Below are 22876 nucleotides of genomic sequence, written 5' to 3'. Positions count from 1 at the left end.
TACAAATCTATTGAACAAACCGTGACCAAGCTTGATCAAGTACACAAATGTTCGATGATGAAAAATCTTTTTGTAGTTTCAAACTGGCCTTGTGCTGACGTTAGTTAACTCGAATCGAATTGTTAAACTAAGACATATACTTACTGCGTTTTCATACTGAGACAATAACACAAAGTACTTATAAGTGAGATATATATATAACCATAATAAAAACAATAATTTATATTGTGATGTTATCTATGTGACTCGATTAAAGTATGAGATTTAAGACATATTCCGTGTTTGTTTAACCTGACAAAAAAAAACCTTTTAACTAATGTAGACTAAAGTTCCCAAGAACATGACAAATGTCGCGTTATGGTTTTTCACATACCATAGGAGTTAAAATGAAATGAAATAGTAAGTCGGGACAAATGTATTAAAAAACAAACTCGAACACTTGTTTACTTTGCTTTATGAAATGACTGAAAAAAAAACCTCGGTTTTCAAAACATTGTGTTAGTTTGTTTTAGTACAAGTTTCGAAAGTTTTATTTTTTTGCTTTTTTCGCACAATATTTATTTGATCATGTGAACGGTTCATACATCAAAGCAGGCTAAAAAATCTCAAAAACTTTATTGCTAGAAACAACTCTGCAATATTTTTCCAATCGTACAAAACCAGATCTACGTACGATTTTTTTTTACAGAACACAAACCATCCTTTCATTTCTAATAGCTATGGAGTTCTTTTGGAAACTAGTTTAATGGGCATCCTTGGATTTTAACGAAATGATAATCGAATATCCTATCATGTATCAAAGTGGAGACAAATCAGTTTGAATCCGACAGGATCGGCTCTTGAAAAGATATTATTGTTTTTCTTGACTTTGCGTTTGTGTTTACAGACTTTGATAGTTTGACTGCCCGTTTTGGATGTTTTTGTTATTTTTGATGTTTTTACTTTAAAAAAATCTTCTCCTCAGAAACTACTAAACAGAATTCAATAAAAGTTGTTTCTTTATTTTTAAGGTAATCTAAACAAAATGACCGTTTTGATTTTTTATCAGTTGACAAACATGAAGACCACCGATACTAAAAATAGAACCAAAACCGAATTCTGACATAGGTTAAAAGAATTATAAGGTCTATATGTGGTCAAATTTTGGTGAAAATTTGTTGATCCGTTTTGGGGTAATTGTCCGTTTTTAGGGTTTTTGTTTACTGTTTTTATATATATATATAATTACTTTTAAAAATATCCACTCCTCAGAAAATATTTTACAGAATTCAATGAAAGTTTGTATTTTGTTGGTTAATGGTATCCTCAACAAAACGACTGTTAGGATTTTTGTTCTGTTAAATCATGGCCGCCGTTTCTAAAAACAGAACATAAGGGTCAGACAGGAGGTTTTGTTTTGCAATTTTGCAAATATCTCCAAAATCGTTAATATCTTTCAATTGCTGAAATGACTCTTATTACAAGGCCTGCAAAGATTTCCAGGGGTCAGGCAACTCCATGTAATAGTTATTGTCTTTGAAAGGCCAAGATATACGATTTAATCCGTTTTCGGTCAATATCTTGAAAACTATAATAAGTAGAATGGAACTTTCAATTGATGAAATAATCCTTATGATAAGTGCCACCAAAGTCTTAATGGAGTCATAATTATCGGACAACTCCTTGTTAGAGTTATTGCCCTCGTTTTATTTAACATTAACAGAGTAAGTAAATGCATTGGAGACGGATGTCTTTTTTCCTTAGACGTAATTTTTCGGATACAAAACTTGGAGGCCCAAATTATCCTTAAGTAGATTAAAGTATGTTCGAAGGTTAAGTCTTACTCTAGAATGAAAGAAAAGTGTTTTTGTTATTATTATTCTTATTATTATTATTTTGACCCTGTATAGTTGCAATCAGTTTCGCTTATTCATATCCACTTTCCAATATCAAATGCGTAAACTGTCCGAAAATGATTATCTTACGTTCACCTATTGTATACATATGATTGAAAACAATGTTTTTATTGTAATGTGTGCAAAAATCCAGAACTAAATGCGAAATAAAATGCGAGCTGCAGAATTAGAATTTGCAAAACTGACTGTATTTTTAACATCATTTGTGACGTCTTCTGGTTCTTACATTATATTTATGCATTTTATATATGTTATATCATATAAATACAATGGTCAAACATTTGTTTTTCTTTATATTTGTTATGGTATATTTATCTTAAATGCAGATTTTAAGATATTATAGCGATATTTAGAGCACATTAAAAAAAGTAAACAAATATATATATATATATATATATATATATATATATATATATATATATATATATATATATATATATATAAACAAGGCAGTTGATGGCAGCTTACAATGACATGGGCATCCCACTATAGATAAAGATTATTAACAACCAAAACTGTAGTTTTATGGCACTAAGAACAAATTAAGGCACCAAGATTCTAGCAGAAATTAAGGGCACGAAATACAGGGACAAAGACCACAGAAAACATGGACTCCACAAAGAACGGAGAGCATCGACCAGGTACACCGGTAGGGTAACCGTTCTCTGCTTTTCTAGAAATTACCATCGAGTTGCTCATAAAAAGTCAAGTTCGGGGTAGACAAAAGAGGAAAGAAAAACTATGACACGTTGAACAAGTCGGCTTTCATGGCGCAAGATGGATACACATAATCCACAACGATGACAACCATAAAGCGTCATTACTGATGACGTCAATGTTGTAGCATCCTTAGTTCGGTAAAAGTACAGTAAAACCTGTATACATCGAACTCTCTTTGGACTTTGAAATATGTTCGGTATAAACGGATGTCTGGTTTATATAGGATCAACATATATTTAAGGATTTTCCCTAGTCATGTTCAGCCCTTTTTATCAGATTTTCAGACTCTCTTGGTTTTATCCATTTTACACCATCATTGTTTATCAGTTATCCCCACTTTTCTTTTTATAATTTCATTATATACACCTTTAAATGTTGTTTGGGAAGTTTTTTTTATGAAACCTTCTTATTTTTTCAATGTTTTAATAGATAATAGAAAAAAAAACTTATTGAAAATCTAGAGAAATCCTTTTCCCGCCAAAATTTAAAATGCTTATATCTCATATATTGTTCAAGCATGTCATTGAAAGAACCCTTTGAAATCCTTGTTATTCTGGAATATAGCAGCAAAAATCATTATATTGATATCTAGGGACTTTGATAGTGTCTGGTTTAGACAGTTTTCAGGATTTTATCAAGGCTCTTTTAAGACAGGATTCACTGTATAACAATTAACGATTAAAATATTTCTGATTTTTATCTGAATCATGTATTTAGTACTGTATTTTTTCCGACGCAGTCGGTATAGTTTCGCTTTTTACCCTTTGTCCTTAAAGACGCTCTTCCATGGAAACGCAAGTCACCTGATCGCAATTTTGTTTCCCGATTGGCCAAATACTAATTACTTAGTGGTGTTCGAAAAAAACTGTATCGAAAATTAAAGCTGCATTAGCTGCCAAATTTGTTCAGTTTTAATTCTACTGAATTTTGCTGATAAAATGAAATAAGTTTGTAGTAATGCAATTGAAGCAATTAATGTTGATAATACCTACAGAATATTGTGAAAACAACGTTTTTGTTTAAATCAGAGAAGATCGATAGGTCTGACCTAATTATTTTTCGCCATTACTTCCGAAGATTGCCGACAGGACATTCACCAGGGTTAAAAATACATTGACCAGTGACAAAATATAAAAATAACGGATACAGAGGTAAGCACGTGTCTTTTTTTCAATTTCATTTCATCTATTTCTTGATTCTTTTTCAAATAAATAATGATCTTATTTGAGTTGCATTATATCACAATACGTAAATTTCAAAAGGATTCTTGCGTTATATTCGATCTTTTTTTTCCTCTTACGGCTTGAGTCCGTCGGTCTTCCTTGCCGTTGAATAACAACTTTCGCTTTGCAATCATATTTGTTGTTAAAGAAGTGATCCTTATAATACATGCGCGTATTAAGGTCACCAGAAGTCACATGCATACGAACTTATCTAGGTCGATTTTTTTGTCTTGCAAGACAATAAATATTAAAGCACCTATTTCATGAATTTTATTTGTAAATATCAAATGAAACTGTACAAGAAAAGTACAATTTAGTGATAATAATTAAGCTAAGGCCTATTTCAACAGAAACAAAAATTTACAAAAATGACAGCTAATGCAGCTTTAAAATTGTGTGCCATGTGTTGTTTCCGGAAAAAAATGTAGAAAATCATAAGTGAAAGAAACAAATTTTACTGCGTTGGCTATTTTTATTTTTAAAGATTTTAGTTCTTTATTAAACTGTGTTGTTAGAATTGATTTGTTAAGTAACCTGTACTTCCTGATTGCATCGATGGCTTTTTGAGTCTGAATTTATTAAATTACGTTAAAATTCTGTTCACACTGAGTACGAATTAAAACGACACAAATGTTTTGTCAGAATTTCATTAATTTATATCGACATTTCTACGTCTGGAACTAATTCAAATGATAAAGAAATAAAATACATGATTTGTAGGTGTTTAAATGTACAGTGACTGCAGAAAGATTAAATATATATACCTGACAACTGATCGATTGCCTTTAGCAAAATTTAAATACCCTGACTTTTTATACCATAAATGAAATTGTAGTCAATTAGAGTGTAAAATTATAAATTTACTGTTATTGAACTTTTTCTTCAATGTTACTATTTACGTTATGACACATGCATCTAAGCATATTTAACCATCCATAAAACGTTAAATGTTAGTAGGATAAATGCAAGAGATTATAAAAGTAAGTATTTATTTTTCTTTAATTGTCTTTCTCGTAAACTCATGTTAGGAAGTCAAGGAAGTTCCATACCGGGAGAAATGCTTTATAAATTATTTTGACTATATCGTAACATGAGAACTATAGCTTGATAGTAGTGTTGCTTAATTGACAGGTTGTGATCGGAAGAACGTCAGCATTTGTGTTAATAGACATTATTCAACTTATCTTTTTCGATGTAGTCGTCTAATTTTACTACATTTACATATATCATCACAGTGCCCGATGTACACTAAGCTTGTAGCGATGTATTTTGCTTTAAGGTTTGCTGAATTTAAAATATTAGAGAAAGTGACCAAGGGAGCCAATGTTATAGCAGTAATCAAAAGAATGTAATCAAGTGACAAAGACCAGACATGGATAACAGACATACACAACAAAGAACATAAAGTAACTAAAATCATACATACAAAGTAACAAAAGCAAATGAGCAACTCAGAGTCCACTAAAAACTTCAAGCATGGACCAGGTGCACCGGTAGGGTAAACGTCCTCTAAGTTTCTAGAAAAAAAAACATGTCAATTTCCAGTGTTCTAGCAAGATGGAATATAAGTTCTAGTTGAAATATTTCTAAATGAATAATAACGACCACAACAGATCGATATCTAAATAGAAAAGAAAAAACATAACAACTTTAAAACAAGCCATTTTACGCAACAGTAAGCAAGACAGCTTCAGTTTATTTACCTTGATTGGAAATAGACATTTTAAATAATATCTAATGTTGTTGCATGTGTATACGTATATACGAAAAATCAGTAATGACATTAAGTTTTTTAAGCGTCTGACTTCAGATCTCATTTGATGATATGTATTAATTAGTAGTAATGATTTCCATTTTAGAATTTGATATCATATGTTTTATCTAAGAAAAGTAGAAAATGTACATTAAAATGCAATTAAAGGAGTAATAGTACATAGGTTTTTTCATCGACGCAGTCGGTATATTATTGCTTTTTACCCTTTGACCTTAAAGACGCTCTTCCATGGAATCGCAAGTCACCTGATCGGAATTCTGTTTTCCGATTGGTCAAATACTGATAACTTAGGGGTGTACGAAAAAAAACTATATCGAAAATTGACATTTTCATGTGTTATTTCTTGAATGAAATGTAGAAAATAATAAGTGAAAAAAAGTTCATCTGCGTCGTCTGTATTTTTTAAAGATAGTACTTCTTTACAATCTATGCAAGGATATGAATTTTGAATGTTCATACATGTATGGATTAAAACATGTCCACGAAAGAATGAAAATCCGAATATTCGAGAGAGAAAAAACAAAACACACACACACACACACACACACACACAAAAGAAACAAACAAAACAAAACAAAACAAAACCAAAAAAAAAATAAAGATATAAACAAAAACAAAACAAAACAAAAAAAAAAAAAACCAGTATTTTCAGTGTTTCGAAATAACTTTCAGATCTTGATTTAAAATACTGTCAATTTATTGTTTATTTAGTTTCATAAATATTCGGTAGAGCTGAATGCTTAATTGTGCTGCGGACGGCTAGGGATTTTTCGAACTTAAATGGGCCTAGAGGGTATACGGCTGTATTATATGTCAATGGAAAGATAAATCAATATATTTTCTTAATATCATTCTTTTTTAATTGAATAGTGGTAGAGTTTTCTGCTATTTTCCATGAATTAGATAATCACATTTTACACGATTCTTATCTGGAGTGCTTTTTAAGTGTATATAAAAATCATAAAAGACTGAGGTTACTTAAATCTTAATATGGAGACATTTACAACAATTTACAACAAGCAGGGAATTTGAAGTTGTTTTGTTAAATTTGTCATTTGTTTTATCTTTTTGAGTTTTGTGAGTTATATGCTGTTTATTGACTGAAAACAAAAATATTGATTTGGCAGAATAGTAAGTAAAGCTTTTTTATCATTTTATATCTTATTTAGATTGATTTATTTCTGTTTTGATATGCCTTTGTTTATTTGTTTGTTTGGTTGGTTGTTATAACTTTGACCTTGATTAACCTTAAATCACGTATGCGGAAGTAAAAATTCAAATTATGAAATGATTAACCTTACTGGGGCTACGAATGTTTAAATCGCAATGATTTATGTAGGCAAATAATATGTTATTTTTGAATTTAAATGGATATTTTAATAAATCCTGGTGATATTACATGTTTACTTATGGGAAATAAATTAAAAAGCTATGATGAAAATAGCAAACTTTCACAATATAAAAATATAACATTAAGCCCTGATATATAATTTAATCAAATTTTCATAACTTCTACCTAAGAAAATATTTTACAGATATTAACGATTAAGCGACCACAATCTTCAAATAGTGAGGGGGTATTTTAAAATCCAAAAATCCCTATGAAAAACCGACTATGTAAGCATTGCAATGTTATTGAAACTGTGGAAGACTTCCTTTTACAATGTTATCTATATGAAAACTTAAGACGTAAACTTCTGAAAGATTTAAATTGGAAATTTGAAGACATGACTGTATCTAAACTAAGTAATCCCTCCTCTAAGGAGCAAGTAAAATTAATCGGTTCCTTTTTGAAACAGTCATTAGAACTGAGGGTAGAAGACCTCCCGACCAAATTTAGCACTACTAAGTGGATTTTTAACGTCATAGGATACCCTGCCGGGTCTCGCACGGACAGTACCATGTTTAGAATAAATTGCTGCCAAAAGCGTGAACCTCTTCGAAAGCGCCCAGAAACTGTTACAACCGCAAGTGTATAGTGGTTATTTCCAATGATGTTTCCGACTTCAAACCAAATAAATGGTTATCATGTGACATATTTGAGTATTTTGATAATCTGCAAATAATATCTAATAAATAAATGGCTTTTTTTTGGTCACACACCTCCTATTTTAGATTCTGGTCCTTCAACTGGATCTATCAATTTCGAGGTCACATGGTGTATATTATTGAATGGAGGAAGAGGGGTATCAAGTTAGCGTGCATCGTTTTGAAATATTCTTGTAGAATTTTTTGTAGGTAATTCACTAGAAAAGCCATGGAAGGAATACAGTTATTCCCAGCGATTAAAAAGAAGCGGGAAAAGGATGCAATCTGTTTAGTTGAGGGGGGCTTTGATGTAACAGCAACTGATGAAGTAAGTACTTATGTTAAAATGCGAAAATTTAAATCTCGTCCGCAAACCTAATTACTGCTTCCGGATTAAATACGTATTACTCATCTACATGTAGTCTCTGCAATACAGAATATGCAATAGACCTTTTTTGTGCTGACTGTCGGGTAGTCGATGAGCATGCTCAATATACACTTCCGCGAGGAAAATTCTGTTATTCTACCCATGCCCTACCTGGCAGAAAAGATGATGAGCAAGCTCATCAACTTACCACAAAGGGGTCTATTTCATTGATCATGAGCACTTCTCATTGCAAATCATCGGACCTGTTAATGATGAACTGATATATTTGCATAAAGTACTGACGATGGCAGAAATGAAAATGGCAGAAAATAATGGTACATGTAATGTCAAGTGGCTGCTTTTATTGAATGATAAAGACAGCAATACAGCATGAGCAATTTTCCTTTTGTATTGAGTAATACTCACATCTACTTCACAATTCATTGTTCCGTAATTTAACATTAATTGATGGTAACAATAAAAAAGTAACAAAACAGTCAACCATGATATAAGTGCAGGGGATGAGACAAGGACATATAAACTATAATTTCATACACTTACAACTTCTTTATTCTGCCATTCCATCTAAGTGGTATGACATATACGTGTCTAACCCGCAAAAATACATTCAGTGTAAGTTTAGTTTCAATTACCGCAGAACCCTAAGTGTTACTGCAACTTTCTTGGTACTATCGTAAAGCTGAGACATTGGGCTATACGATAATACTTGTATTTGTTTAGTTTATTCACACATGCTATCCCAGGAAGGCTAAGACTCTCAAACAATTGAGTCACAAAAATCTTGTCTTTTTAACCAAGAGCGGTACAAATATAGGCTTATACTGAAAAAGAATCCGAGAATATTCTTTGGCGACAAATTGATTCGGTTATGGGAGGTATAAAGGTACCTAAAAATTACCATAGTGTTGATGAGTAAGGGGGTGGGGTGCACAGTGGACCCTCCCAGCCCATGGACTATATCGAAAAACCGAGAATTGCTAACGTTAGGAATCGTATGTATCGAAATAGAACATTGTAAATGATTGTACTTAAATAGACGTAGGAAGCAAAAACTTTTGGTGATGTTTTTATATAGAGACACGAGGCCGCGAAAGTGTGAAAATTATTGGCACGGCATACCGTACCTGTCAAAATTATTAGTACGGTCGGAGCAGTAACAACCGTATCGGTTCCTGCGCCCATGACTTAGTAACATATAAGTCGGAAAGAATAATATGTTTCAAAATTACTATTCCATGCAACTTTTGCTATGACAGTGCATTGCAGTAAAACCTGCCTAAACCGAACCCTGAAAAATAAAAAAAACTGTCTAAACCAGATATTTTATAAGTCCATTTACATCAATTTAATATATTTTGAACCTTGGTAAACCGACCACCCGTATAATACCAAATTGTACAGCCCCATGAGGTTTGTTTTAGACAAGTTTCATTATATATACTTTATCATATCCCTAACAGAAGTTCAGATTTGATGAAGATTAAATACACTCCAGGCATCCATAACAGCTGTCTGGTATCCAGCAGGTTAGACTGGACAGATATCTACTAGACAGACCAAACTAGTGACTTTAAGTAAATGACTACTGATACACAGGCAAAAATATTTATCATAATTTTCACCTGAACTGAGCAAATAATTTTTCAGAGTTCACGTAAAATTCGGATGAATCGAGTCTTCACGTGAAATGCACATGGAATGTTCATATGAAATTCGCGTTAAGTGAATTTCACGTGAAAATCACATTAGTAGAATGTGGAGTTCGCGTTAATGTAATGTGAAGTTCGATCCACATTTTAATTTACGTTGAAAATATTTGTATATGTATGTTTCCAATTTTCATAAGTTTCCAGCATGGACAGATAAGCAGGTTTCTACCCATGACCATGAACTCCTTGATCGTTATGGTGTATCCATCTGCACCATGAAAACTGATTTATTCAACGGGTCATGGTTTTCCTTTCCTCGTTTGTCTACCCCAGACTTGACTTTTTATGGGCAACTCGGCGGGTTTCTAGAAAAGCAGAGGACGCTTACCATACCGATGCACCTGGTCCACGCTCCCAGTTTTTAGTGGAGTCCGAGTTGCTCATTTGCTTTTGTTAGTTTGTATGTATGATTTTAGTTACTCTATGTTCTTTGTTGTGTATGTCTGTTTTCCATGTCTGGTCTTTGTCCCTGGATTACATTCTTTTGATTACCGCTATAACCTTGGTTCCCTTGATCACTCCTCCATAACAATCGAAACCAAAGATCAGTAGAAAAAAATAAATTTCATAATTATCATAAATTATATGTACAAGACATATGCATGTAGGAGTTATATCAGTGAAAGTTTGGAAACATATACACAACCATGTAAGGTAAACTTAATAAGATAAAGATGTTTGTTTTCATATTAAATGCATCAGTATTAACGCCCCTAAATCCTATATAAACCCTCGAAAAAGCTCTCTGGTTAAATAATTCAAATGTGATATAAAAACATATGATATTCAATATCGATGTAAATGTTACATTTTAGAGCCAATCAACGCCCTTACATTTGGCATGTGACCAGGATATGGTTGACCTAATTGTATCCATTCTGAAGAAAGACAGAAATGTTCTAGAGCTTGTCGATGGGGTAATGATACACAAGTGAATAAAGCAAACTTCTAAAACGAACATGTAATCGTGACTTTTATCGATTTTCATGTTTAATGTTCCATCGATTATTATTCTACAGATTTTCCCCGACTTCCTCGTTCGTCAAAAACTACCTCAAGTAAGCAGTAACTAGATGACCTGCTCCAAGACGAAATGATTAGAAACAACACCACATTAAACCGCAAATCTACAAATTTACAAATCTGTCTTAAACTATGAAAAAGTTTTTAAAGGAACCAAGAATCGAGAGGACATTAAAATAATGTATTACAGCGATATATAGTTTACAATCACAATATCATAGATTTGCAACAAAGAGTAAATCAAAACCAACAGTAGAGCGGAAATCAAAAGACAATATTCTGTCGATTAAGGTTAGACAGGAAAACCAGAAACACAAAACAAAGAATATGAGATAACCAAAATAGCACATACGAAGTAAATTAGCATCCCGGAATCCGCCATAAAAAAAGGAGTATGGACCAGGTGCACCGGTAGGGTAAGCCTCCTCTGTGTTGCTAGTAACACTAACTGAATTGCTGATAAAATGTCACATCCGGGAGAAACGAAAAAAGAAAGAGATTAAAAAGGAAATAGCTAGGTAAAATATGTATCCTGCTTTTATTTCTAAGACTAATGGCTGTCATAAATTGTCTGAAGTAATGATTTTTTTATTCATGTTATCACTTATGCAATATTAGGCCACTGTCTACCATGATAACTAACTGAACGTTATGTGTTTTAAACACTCTGTGCCCATTCTTTTTTTTTCTTCCGTGTTTCGTTAAAATCGATTAGTTTAAAAAAATATATATAATATTACTTACAGCAAGGACGTACTGCCTTGCATAGGGCTGTAGAAAGTGGAAAGCGTAACGCTCTTGTTGCTCTGGTTACATTTGAAGCGAATCTGAACCCTTTAGATGCTGTAAGTAATGTGAGAAAGACTTGGTATGAAATGAGCTAAGTATTGAAATTATAAGACATAGTAAATAATTCCACGTTTCAAAGAACTGTAAAATAAAGAAACAGAAATATGAACAGTCAAGTTCCCAACATGTTTACATTTATACTGCAATCGTTCTGGTTTACTGTATTTTTATTTGTGATATACGGTCAGTGACAGTATATACCACTTTGGCCCCGCCAACCTTTCTACTTCTGCATGAAATACCTGTTTATCGTAGCGTCACTATGGGGCCACAAGTAGGAAAGAAATGAGAAATAACACGTCATATATAAAAATGAGAAGGATTATAGTAGAAAGAAAATAATTGTATATTAACTAGAAATAAAAGCAATATACGGACGAGGTTTAGAATCGGTCTAAAACGCGAGGCTCGCTGAGCGTTTTTTCCTATTCGTGCCGAATTCGTATAGATGAAAACTAGGCATAGTATAAACAGCAATAAATAGTAAGCGGACATGTCAGAGAACATGCATAATAACTCAAATATGGAAACAAAATGATTTAATGATATTTTTTAGAGGGAAAAAAACCTGATCCCAAGTAATTGTGTAATTAAGAACAACAATATCGAGTTTTATTCCGTCGACGTGTTCTTTTAAATTTGCTGTTTTTGTTTTATTATTATCTTTTTCGGTCTGTAATATTAAACCCTTTCAACGTTTAGTACAAAAATGACTTATATGAAAACATGTCATTTCGTTTTACCAAAGGTATAGGAAAATCGCAACTTCTCGGCAAATTTCGTTGATTCCGAGGACTCCCGGGATTCGCCGAGAATGTACCGATTGGGTATAAGATTGAACATTTTTAATTGATGCCACAGTTATTATATAACATACACCTTTAGTTAATGTGTTTAATCTTTCTTGGAAAATTATTTCTTTTCAGATTATAGAGATTTTGTATGTCATGCTCTGTGACGTCTTTCATTAACTAACGGCTTTCAAAATAATATCTCGAAATTTTACTTTCGATATTGCTCGAAATAGCCTCGTCATGAAAAAAAACTTGCATGTACATATATTAACACGATAATCAATTATTTGTAATACAAACTTATGATTTTCTCTCATTATAGGATAATATGAGCCCACTAGAAACTGCAATACGTAACAAAGATCAAGACATAGTCGATTTACTTTGTTACTTTGGTTGTGCTGTTGTTTTAGATGATTGGGTTATAGCGACCATGGATGAAGATTACCTCCTCTCACTAGGCGAGAAAGACTACAACATAATGAACATGGTCATCCAGCAAAATGAAAGACTAATTAATATTGAATATGAGTAGGTTGTCTTTTATCCCGAATACATTAAAATATCTTCCACTTTAAGATCTAAGATGTATATTATTATCCTCTTATGCATGGTGTCTTTGATTTACTGTACGCTTTCTTGGTAAGCTACATGTACGATGTATTTAATTTTCTTTTGAATATATGTAAGCGGAAACGTATTGGTGATTCTGGCTGAGGTGAAAGTTATTATCACTTTGGATGAGCTAATTAAAAGGAAATGAGCATCTGTCTTTTTATTTTTTGGGAAGCTCCGATGTATATAAGGTTCTTTTCTAAGCGAAACTTATCCTGTTGAGTTAAATTTCTGTTTTCTTAGGTGATCGAGCTGAAAGGAATCGTCTTTCTTTTATTTCGGAAGCTTTTACGTTTTCGACATTAAGAAATTATATTTCTTACCTTTTTTTGGTTCACTAAGATGTTTTTTTTTCAGCTTATTTGGTAAGTTGTTCAAAATATTTTAACTCTTCCCTTACTGTGCCCTGAAACATATTCTGAACTTAGATATATTCTTCCTATTTCAAAAGATGCAAAATGTATTTTTCTGTTGTAGATCCATTGTCAATCCTGTGTATTATATTGAAACAGACAAAGAAAGGAACTATTTTTCGGAAGTAGATATAAAACTGGAACTTAACAATGGTATGCCTAATTTCTTTCTGTCGATTTCCAAAGAGTCTAAAGATGTCACAGGAGGAATGAATGAAAATTTGGACAATGTCAAGCATTTCAGTGACGTCTACGAAGTCCGCGCTTGGGGTAATGTTCCCGATACGATAAAGTTTACATTAAAGATCAAAGGAAGCCTGAGATGTAATGAACAGTTATATATAGAACCAATTGACGGGGAGGTCAAAGGAAAAGAAATTACAGAAAAGTCCCAAAATACAGCGGAAGTAAAGGAGGAGGTACACTATATGCAATATGAATCGAATTTAAGTGTCAGTCCCTGTAAGAATCAGGCAGGAGGTGAAACATGGTATAAAAAAAACATCATTTTGATAAGTGTATTACGCTAGACCATTGAGTTACAATTTCATTGGAATGCACTGAAAATGAAAATTTCAAGGGCAGATAACCCTTGTCAAAACCTCATTTTTAAAAACCTCATTTTTCTAAGATTCTATTGAAAAAATTCTGAGCAAATCCAATGAGGCAGAGATCAAGTAATGGTCTTTTCAAATAAGAAAAGCATCCTTGAGTGATATTACATTGTCAGATCGGTGGGGTTTTGACATGCATGTTTAATTATGATTTTCCCCATTTTGCCTGATTCTTAAAAACACTCACACTTAACAATTTTTATACCACCGCAATTTTTTTTTTCGGTCGTAGAATGGTACATGTATCACCCTGTCGTCGTTGTCGTCGTCGGCAGCGGCGGCGGCGGCGGCGGCGGCGGCGGCGGCGGCGGCGGCGGCGGCGTCTTTTTTGGCGTCCACTAATTAGTTTATTTACGATATCTTGAGTAAAACTTATCCGATCTTTTTGAAACTTTAACAAACTGTTTCTAGGGATATGATAAAATTTTGGGATGTTTTTGCACCACCCCTTTTGGAAATAAGGATCTCTTGTATGATCTGCATAATTAAGGTAGTTACCAACATCTGTCCAAAACTGTAAACGCTATTTCATAGATTTGCAACTAAGAGTTAATCAAAACCAAGATTAGAGCGAAAATATTTCAAAATAAAGACTAGATAGGAAAACCAGAAACACAACAAAGCACTTGAAATAAAAAAAATAAAATAGCGCGAACAAAGAAACAAAAGTAAATGAGTTACCCGGACTCCGCTAAAAACTAGGAGCAGTTTTCAGGTTCATCGGTAGGGTCGGAAAAAAGAAGTAGTTAGCATGCAAACGGCCGACAAAAAAACAACTAATATAGATATTTTTTTTTGAAAAAGTATGTTTTAACTTGAAACAAAGCATGAAAATAGTTACACATACGTGTATGATTTACACCAGATTTTAAAAGTATGAAACAGAGTTTTCTAGAAGGGTAAGCGTCTGTAATTCATCATAAAAAAAGTTTTAACTCGGAGCATGATACATACATTAATGCTAAACTTATGTTTTCTTCCCGGTGTTCGGCATATGGAGCCATCGTTAATGTGTAAACAATATCTGTTTTTCGTCGCTCTTTGCTCATTTATCGCCCTTTTTCGGAACATGTAGATAAATTAGTGCATAAATTATCACTCATACAATAAAATATTTCATCATTATCGTACTTGCAAAAAAAGTTACAGTGGCGGAATAAGTGGGTTATGGGATCCAAACCCCAGTTCGTTAGACTCTAAAAGAGACAAAAAAAAATTTTACGAAAAAATACGTTGACATAGATATATGTTTATGAAATGTGATCGTTCTTCGTATTACAGTCTATGTATATGAGTATGGATGTGAATCTTAAAACAGATGCAAGGTTCTTTATTGGGGTGAAGGAAAAAATTGAAACATTCGATGTTGGAAGTCACTCTCTAAACATAAAACTGGAAATGGAACCAAATGCGGAAGTCAGCATTCCGAAGGGAGCATTTACCGGTGGAGGAAAGCTTAATATAAATGTAAATGCTTGAAAGATATGGTTTTTTTTTAAATATTTTCTTTGTGCATGTCTTGAGTGATTTAAGCATTACAAAACAAAACAAACGAAACAAAAACAAAACAAGAACAAAACAAAACAAAACAAAAACTAACAAACCACCAAACAAACAAAAAACAAACAAAGCAATGTATATTTCCAAAAAAAAAAATGCTGCACTTTTAAAATGGACGATATCATTAAAAATGACGAACGTGTACAGTACTATTTTTCATTGTTTAGCGTAATTGAACTCAACTGAATCTGTATTGTAAAACAGGTAATATATCTAACCTCATCATGAATATCATTAATGTTTTTTATTTTTCCAATCGATTAGCTATTCGGTAAGGTGTTGAAGTAACATTCGATCGGTTGTATAATCTACATTGTACAAATTTACGACCTGTGGCACTGTTAGCGTACGGGTTAAACTAAATTATCAAAGCTCAATAACTTCTTGTAAGAGGTTTTTGTTAACAAACATAGATTGTATATGCCCATTACACGTTATATCAAATATGATTTAGGTATCAGAAACAAAAGAATGGAACTATGAAGACATTGAAGACAGTAACATGTATCTATTTACAAATGCTATGGATTTGACCATGACCAATGGTCAACAACCTGGACAGGCAGTTACATTAAAGCTGCCAATCCACACACCTGTTGAAAAGGGTGATGGAGTTATTATTTTAGCTGCTGGTGATGATTTTGAGAATGATGATGACTGGGAGGTCTTAAATTTAAAAAGTAAGACATCGGATCACGTGGTTGTCGACGCAAGTCATTTTTCTGTGTAAGTATCGATAATAACCGAGATTATGCGTTTACTGTCATAATGTTTGATACTGGTCAAAGGAGACTTCAAATTCGAGTGCGCATGTACAGACTTAAATTAAATGCTAAATAAAGGGGTGCCTTTTAAGTGTCATGGTTGCGTGTTTGATTCCTGGCCATGTCAATCAATTTCAAGTTTTAAAATTGTATTTACAATTTCCCTCAAAGAAGACAGTCTAAGAGCAATGACGGGTTAGCTCTGAAACAGCAGAGTGTGTCCGAGCTTTGCTTCTGTGGGCTAGCACAATGAAATCGGTGTGGGGCTAAAACAAAGTAATGCCGAACGATTCGTTAAACGTGCATACATATAAGTATATGTCACATAAAATAAAACAAATTAAAATAAAGACAGGTGAACCTATTTTACAACAAACACCAGATATTTAATTCATATTGTTAACTTATTAAACAATACCAAAACAATTTAGACAGAAGTAAAACAAAACTTGCAGTAGGGAACACAAGGGTTTGCTCCCATTATCTAGTATGTAGCTTCACTAGTATATAACCTATACAAAAGGGATCCCAAATGTGGGGGTTCCTCGCTTCGAAAATTGTCATTGTGATGTAAGAGTGTTTCTTTTCTAAAATTCAACACAGATGCCTTATTACCAAAGGTACATGTATAATAATATGCTCTATAATATTTACATTTATTGTGATATTCATTTAATACAATTTTTCCAATGAAAAATATTATAAGCATCATTCCTAGTGTGTATCTTCATAAAGAGAAGAAAATATCACGTCGTGTGTATTTCAATGATGTAGGGGGCCTTTTGTTTCAATGTTTATCAGTCTTAATAACAACCGTACATGTATATTAGATTATATCAGTTCTTATCTTTACATATATAGAAGCTGAAAAATTTCCAACGATGTTAGAACTGTCAAATGTGCGAAGCAAATTTTTGGTCTTTTCCTCCGCGAGACTCGAACTCGTACCGCTGTCACAGTGACATCTATATAATATATATACATCATATGTAATACTTGTAGATATGTTGCAACGAATAATCGAGATGTAAAAAAGTCCAAGCAGCTTGCAACACAGGCGTGTAAAAAGGAGCACAGAGTGGAATGTTTTGCTATGACCAAGATTGATTCAGCAGGGAAATATCTGATCGTCGTAGAGATAGCACTGAAAAGGAAGGGTAAAAACCGGAGACGGCATTGGCGAAGGAAAGGATTTGACTCGCATGCAGTAGCGTATCATGACTCCGTTATGAAGGAAAATACAAAGTACACGGTATGTATATATCACTCACGAATGTCAGTATTTTATTAGTAAGCAGGGGATAAATTACTTGGTTTAGACTGGTGAAGGCCTTTTGGTAATTTTACACATATACGTCCGGTGATACATATATACAGAAAAAAAACTATGAAGAGTGGAAACAATCTCAGTTTTGCATATTTTAAGGGCCATTTCCATGATTGTAAATACAATATTTGAAAATTTTCAAGGGCGATTTTTTTTCCTCATCGTAGCAAAATCAAGTTTAAAAATTGTTAATTGGAATTCAGAATTAACATGTTAACGGATTGGACGAATGAATTTGTCTCATACAGATTTTAGAATTTGACAGTGACATCATCATGATTGTTTTTTTATGATTTTAACGTTAAATTATAATTTCTAATTATAAGGAATTCCTTCATATAATAAGGCTGTTAAGATAAAATGTACTTGCTATGAAAAAAAAACCGCTCTTTTATAAATTAGATAAAATTTAGCGGAAACATTGAATCGGAAGTAAGAAAAGAGAGTTTAACATTCAAGACGCTTGGGAAGGCCAAATGTTATAGAACATTTCATCTCAACAACACATCCGATTCACCTTTAAAAGGCAAGGTTAAAATAGGGAAAAATGTGAGGCAAGAAAACAACCCGAATTCGACCAACGACCAGCCTGATCACTTAGTGGCGGTAAAACCATCTCGCCGTGTTAGGAACTGTTTCTCTTGTTTATGTACTACTACCCAACCAAAACAACCTCTTCCTCGCAGGAAACATGGACAGGTTGCTCTGAAGTTTGAAAAAATGGTGTCTTTAGCAATTGACACAGATACCACAAGTAAGTAAATCATATTTTTAATATTTACCAACTGTATAAAAATGTCAATGGGTAATCTTCAGAAATATCCCCTTCCAAGCCACAGTGTATGCACGAACATGATTGACAGTTATGTGCTTCAATATATTATAGACAATATTTATATAAAAAGCTTGTATTGAAACGGGCAAAAGAAGTCAAGCAATAATGAATTTGGAAAGTGCTACCATTTTTTTTTTATTTTTTCAAGTGTCGTTTAAACACAAGCCTACTACCACAGATATTTTGGCGATGGTTTCTTTATTTTAGTACTTACTTTTTTTTCATTTTTTTAAACATGGAAATTTTATTTTCAAGTGTCGATTTCTGTTCCAAGCTTTTTATTCAATTTATTTATGGATCTTTAAACTACTGAATTATTATTAAAGAACATTTGAAAATCACTACAAAAAGAAAAAGGAATGAAATAGTACACAATATGATTGATAAATTGTGATTGAACTTCCTACATGTATGGTAAATATTTTGTGCATTTCAGCAGGAATAAATGTGATGTGTTGTAACAGCTGTCTGTGCTAGTTCGTTTCTATGTGCCTTTCTACGATATGTAATATGACACACATTTCAACCAGGCGCGCATTCAAGTATACGAGCGTTCCGGACGTACACCCACCATTAAATTCATTTATTTATTATTGTTTTGTTTGCACGAAATCTCGTTTTTTTCATAAATTCAAAATAAAAATTGTTCTTGCCTCGTTTTAATCTGCGTATAATTCTAGAAACGCCCGCATCACTAACGTTACAACCTGGATCCCCCCTGTCAACCTCATGAAAAGTTAATTTTCAAGTTCTGATTTCAATGTGGAACTTTATACTGAATTGTTAAGGAAAATTGAATACACTTTTTAAGTTTATTTGGTTTTAACTTCATTGTACTTCTAAGTGAAGTAATTATTGTCCTACGATAAAAAAAAAATCCATTGTAAACTTAAGATTTCTCCTTTCAGCTGCATATACAGTCTCAGAGGCCAAGGTTGATCCTAGTGACCCTCAGTGTAAGATTTTATATAGCAAGCCACAAAGACATGTAAATCTGATAAAATTTTGACCTGCCATTTCACATGAATAAAAATTAACAAACTGTAAGGTTATTCCCTTATTACACCTGTACGTACTTAATATAAAATGTATAAATAAAACGTGTTTTATATTTAACATGAAATACATCTATCAATGTTTCATCTTCCGATCTGATATCGGTGCTTACGTGTCCAAACTGAACATTTCGGTACAGTCAGGTGTTTTGATTTTTACGAGGTTCAGGATAATTTTAGTGACTTCAGATTTTGTCCAAAACAGGTTTTCGGATTACACATGCTTCAGATACTACATTTTGCAGTGCACAATTGTAGTTCTCGTTTATATAATACGCGGTCAATACCTGCACGTGTCACCAATGATGATAGCAGATCCGACCGCGCGTTACGCTTAGGGGATACCTGGATGTACATTGTGAAGCAGTGTCAGATATGAATAGGTCTCGTTAAATTTTTAAAGTAAAAACACGGCACGCCGGGATTCACGTTTCTTTTCGGTAAAAAGTTTTTTTCCGCTGATGTAGAATGCTTCTTTTGTTTTTATTCCAATAGTTTAAAATATATCGTTACAATCGATGTTGATTAAATAAAAATCCATTACATGACTAAGCACGCAAATTAATAATAGGATAATTTATTGGAAAGAGTGAAATTTTTAGTCGGCGTACGTGACGACGTTTTGGAGGGAGAAATTACCAATTTATTTTACAGTGTGAACTATCGACTTTTTGACACAGGGAATATTCGATAAATCACTGCTTTCTTGTATATATTTAACACTTCTACATAATAGATACTTAATTAGTACAGGTTGTTGTAAATTCAATCTTTTCATTTAGGCACTATACCAGTTTTACGTTGGAATTCCTTAAAGAGACTTACAGGCCGTCTATCAGAGGGAGAATGTCTGGCTTTAGTGAGGTTCATGAGACTGAATGAACAAGTCATTTCAACTCTACAAAGCGAAAAGGCTTTCCGGAAGAATTGGTACCGAAAATGGAGGCTAGCAAGGCCCAACGAGAACCAAGTAAAACATCTGGTAGACGCCCTGCGCCACATTCAGAAAGATGATGAAGCTGACGATGTAGAAGACGGTTTTAGATATAACGAGGAATACATGGAAGGCTGAAATATCAAGGATAAAGAAGCAGGTCTTTTAAGTAAAGTGGTGGACACTTTAGACAATTATAAAACAAACTATTATTTTTGTAATAGTGGCAGAACAAATGAATTGCTGTTCATACTGTCAGGATTAACATTTCTGTCAGAAACGTTCACGATTGGTGGATAATAAAAAAAACATTTCATGAAAAAATTGTACAAACAGTAAGGAACCCAAAGTATCGAATTTGAAAGCTAGCAGCCCATATATGTGATATGTGTATTTTATGGAACACTTAAGGCTTAGGATGGCTACTGAAAAATTGATGTTTGAAAAAGTATCCCCCTTTTGAACCTTAATTTACGGGCAGAAACGCCGCATGACATGGTGGTTTTTATTTAAAAATTTAAAAGCTATATGGGTGTATTTTAGCAACATTGCGTTAGATTAGAGAAATTTCATCCGGATCTATTTTTAGATTTTAGTTGAAGTGAGGACCCCCCATACGGAAATTGCATTGTGAATAATTGCCCTCTTGTATCCAGTAGATTATATCAAACTCCGAAACAACGGCTAATTGCGACTTGTCAATGTGTAAGTTTTCATCGCAACGTCACCAATATATCGGAGTTTGAAATTATATATGTTTGCAGGTTATATTTCCTGATTTGGATGATTTAGGTAGGAGATAAATAAGTACTGTTCAGCGGAACCAAAGAACAGAAATCGCTGATGAGGTCGGTGTTTCTTTTAATAAAGATGTAACAAACTTTAATTACAATCTGAAGGGTCGAACACCAGCTTTTACATATTGTTAAGCAGCTAGAAAAAAATCTAAACAAGATTACCAATAAATCAGAACGCCTCAGCCTTTCTTGTTACATACAAGAAAAACCTCCGAGGCACTAGGCGGATAGATCTGTCCGGAATTTGATCGATCCGATTCTAAAATTATAGTTAACCTAGTTAAATTTTTACCATTACTTTTTTCTTAGCTACTCGCTTCGCGCCAAAATTCTTGGTAGAGTTGTTCTTTATTTCTCGTGCTATCCAACAAAAAAAAATAGCGCCACCTGGTGGATAGAATTACTTTGAATCGCGTATGATTCCGGCAACTTGTTAAAGAAGAAATTCTCCTTTCTGCATCAGAGGTTATTTTTTTAGTATAGCGGAAATGGGCGAGTAGTTTCGATTGGATTACCAGTGCTATTGACACATGTATAAACATGTATAAGGAGGAGTATTTAAAACTTCGAGAATAAACTTTAACATTGACTAGAATAAAACATTATATATTATAAATACATTGCAGTCGACTTGAGTGTAGTATACGGGATTTAGCAATTTTAGGATGAGATTTGATAAATACAAGATTGTAGTAGAACTGAGTCTAGTATAGCGGATTTAACACTTTTAATGTGAGCTCTGATGGCTTATTCTACACTCGGTGTCGGGGTTCTACGAATACGCTTTCCCACAGCCGGGTACAGTCACGTACTTGTAATGAGTAGACCTTATAAGAATGCTTTGCCTCTACACTGTAAAAATCGTGTTTGGAATCTATAAGCACAAAGCTAAACACCAATTTTTTTAACACTTGTTTAAACACGTGTACAATTTGTTGACATGATTAAATCTATACATGTTAAATAGATTTAAAACACTTATTTTGACATGTCATTCTTTTCATACTGAGAGTATTGACACGATTACATTCTCAGCATTTTTATTCATTCTATACATGTTCTCTTCCTTTGATATTTGATCTATCAGCTTGTTGATGGTCACCTAAACCTGGTCACAAATAAATCCTTTTTTTTCTCTAGGTTTCGATTTCGTTAAATACATTTCGTTATCGCCGTTTGTCTGGTACCAGAGAACCACGGTAAGAAAACCATCATGTCGGCAAATATTGATATTTAAATTAAGTTTGTTCACGTGACCTTCGTAGTGAAAAAAACTTCCACACTGCTCACATGTAACCACATACTAGCCTGTTTTTTTTTTTTGTTTTTTTTTCATGTGATATTAGAATTTTTGTCTCAAATTGATATTCAACACCAGATACTGCAAACATCTGGGCTAGTGCAACGCTTGATGTGATCCATGTGTGAACTTAGCCGGCGATGAGAATTTCAATGCATTGTGTTCATCTTGTCTATACTAAAAGATCCTTTTGTGCTAACTGTGGGGTGGTCGATGGTTTTGTTTATTGCGTTCTGAAATTAAGTATGAGTACAAAGTA

At 33.2% G+C, this 22876-nt stretch overlaps 1 protein-coding gene across 3 annotated transcripts; it reads left to right on the top strand.

Annotated features, from left to right (window-relative positions):
* Positions 1 to 4714: 4714 nt before the first annotated feature.
* On the top strand, positions 4715 to 21697 carry LOC148606648 (uncharacterized). Of its 3 annotated transcripts, none has more exons than XM_088545891.1 (12): positions 4715 to 4818; positions 7851 to 7968; positions 10553 to 10654; positions 11507 to 11605; positions 12726 to 12934; positions 13496 to 13850; positions 15327 to 15512; positions 16060 to 16331; positions 17372 to 17621; positions 18099 to 18450; positions 19440 to 19487; positions 20369 to 21697. In XM_088545891.1, the coding sequence occupies exons 2-12, from the start codon at positions 7870 to 7872 to the stop codon at positions 20656 to 20658; spliced, it is 2262 nt and encodes a 753-aa protein (XP_088402017.1). In that variant the 5' UTR covers positions 4715 to 4818; positions 7851 to 7869; the 3' UTR covers positions 20659 to 21697. The 3 variants fall into 3 exon arrangements, with proteins under 3 accessions (XP_088402017.1, XP_088402018.1, XP_088402019.1); XM_088545892.1 differs by having other exon boundaries at positions 4735 to 4818; positions 7839 to 7968; XM_088545893.1 differs by lacking the exons at positions 4715 to 4818; positions 7851 to 7968; positions 10553 to 10654 and having other exon boundaries at positions 11506 to 11605; positions 12817 to 12934.
* Positions 21698 to 22876: the final 1179 nt, after the last annotated feature.

This window comes from Perna viridis, chromosome 9 (genome assembly GCF_037379345.1).
Source record: "Perna viridis isolate PV_CMFRI_1.1 ecotype Kerala chromosome 9, ASM3737934v1, whole genome shotgun sequence".
Taxonomy (NCBI): domain Eukaryota; kingdom Metazoa; phylum Mollusca; class Bivalvia; order Mytilida; family Mytilidae; genus Perna; species Perna viridis.
This window is presented reverse-complemented; position numbering and strand designations above follow the sequence as displayed.

Bases quoted from the DNA above. Each gene is read 5' to 3' on its own strand.
- LOC148606648 (XM_088545891.1), top strand. From the start codon at position 7,870: ATGGAAGGAATACAGTTATTCCCAGCGATTAAAAAGAAGCGGGAAAAG. The intron at 13,851-15,326 runs GTACACTATATG...TTCGTATTACAG, and splicing joins CAGCGGAAGTAAAGGAGGAG to TCTATGTATATGAGTATGGA. The intron at 15,513-16,059 runs GTAAATGCTTGA...AATATGATTTAG, and splicing joins GAGGAAAGCTTAATATAAAT to GTATCAGAAACAAAAGAATG.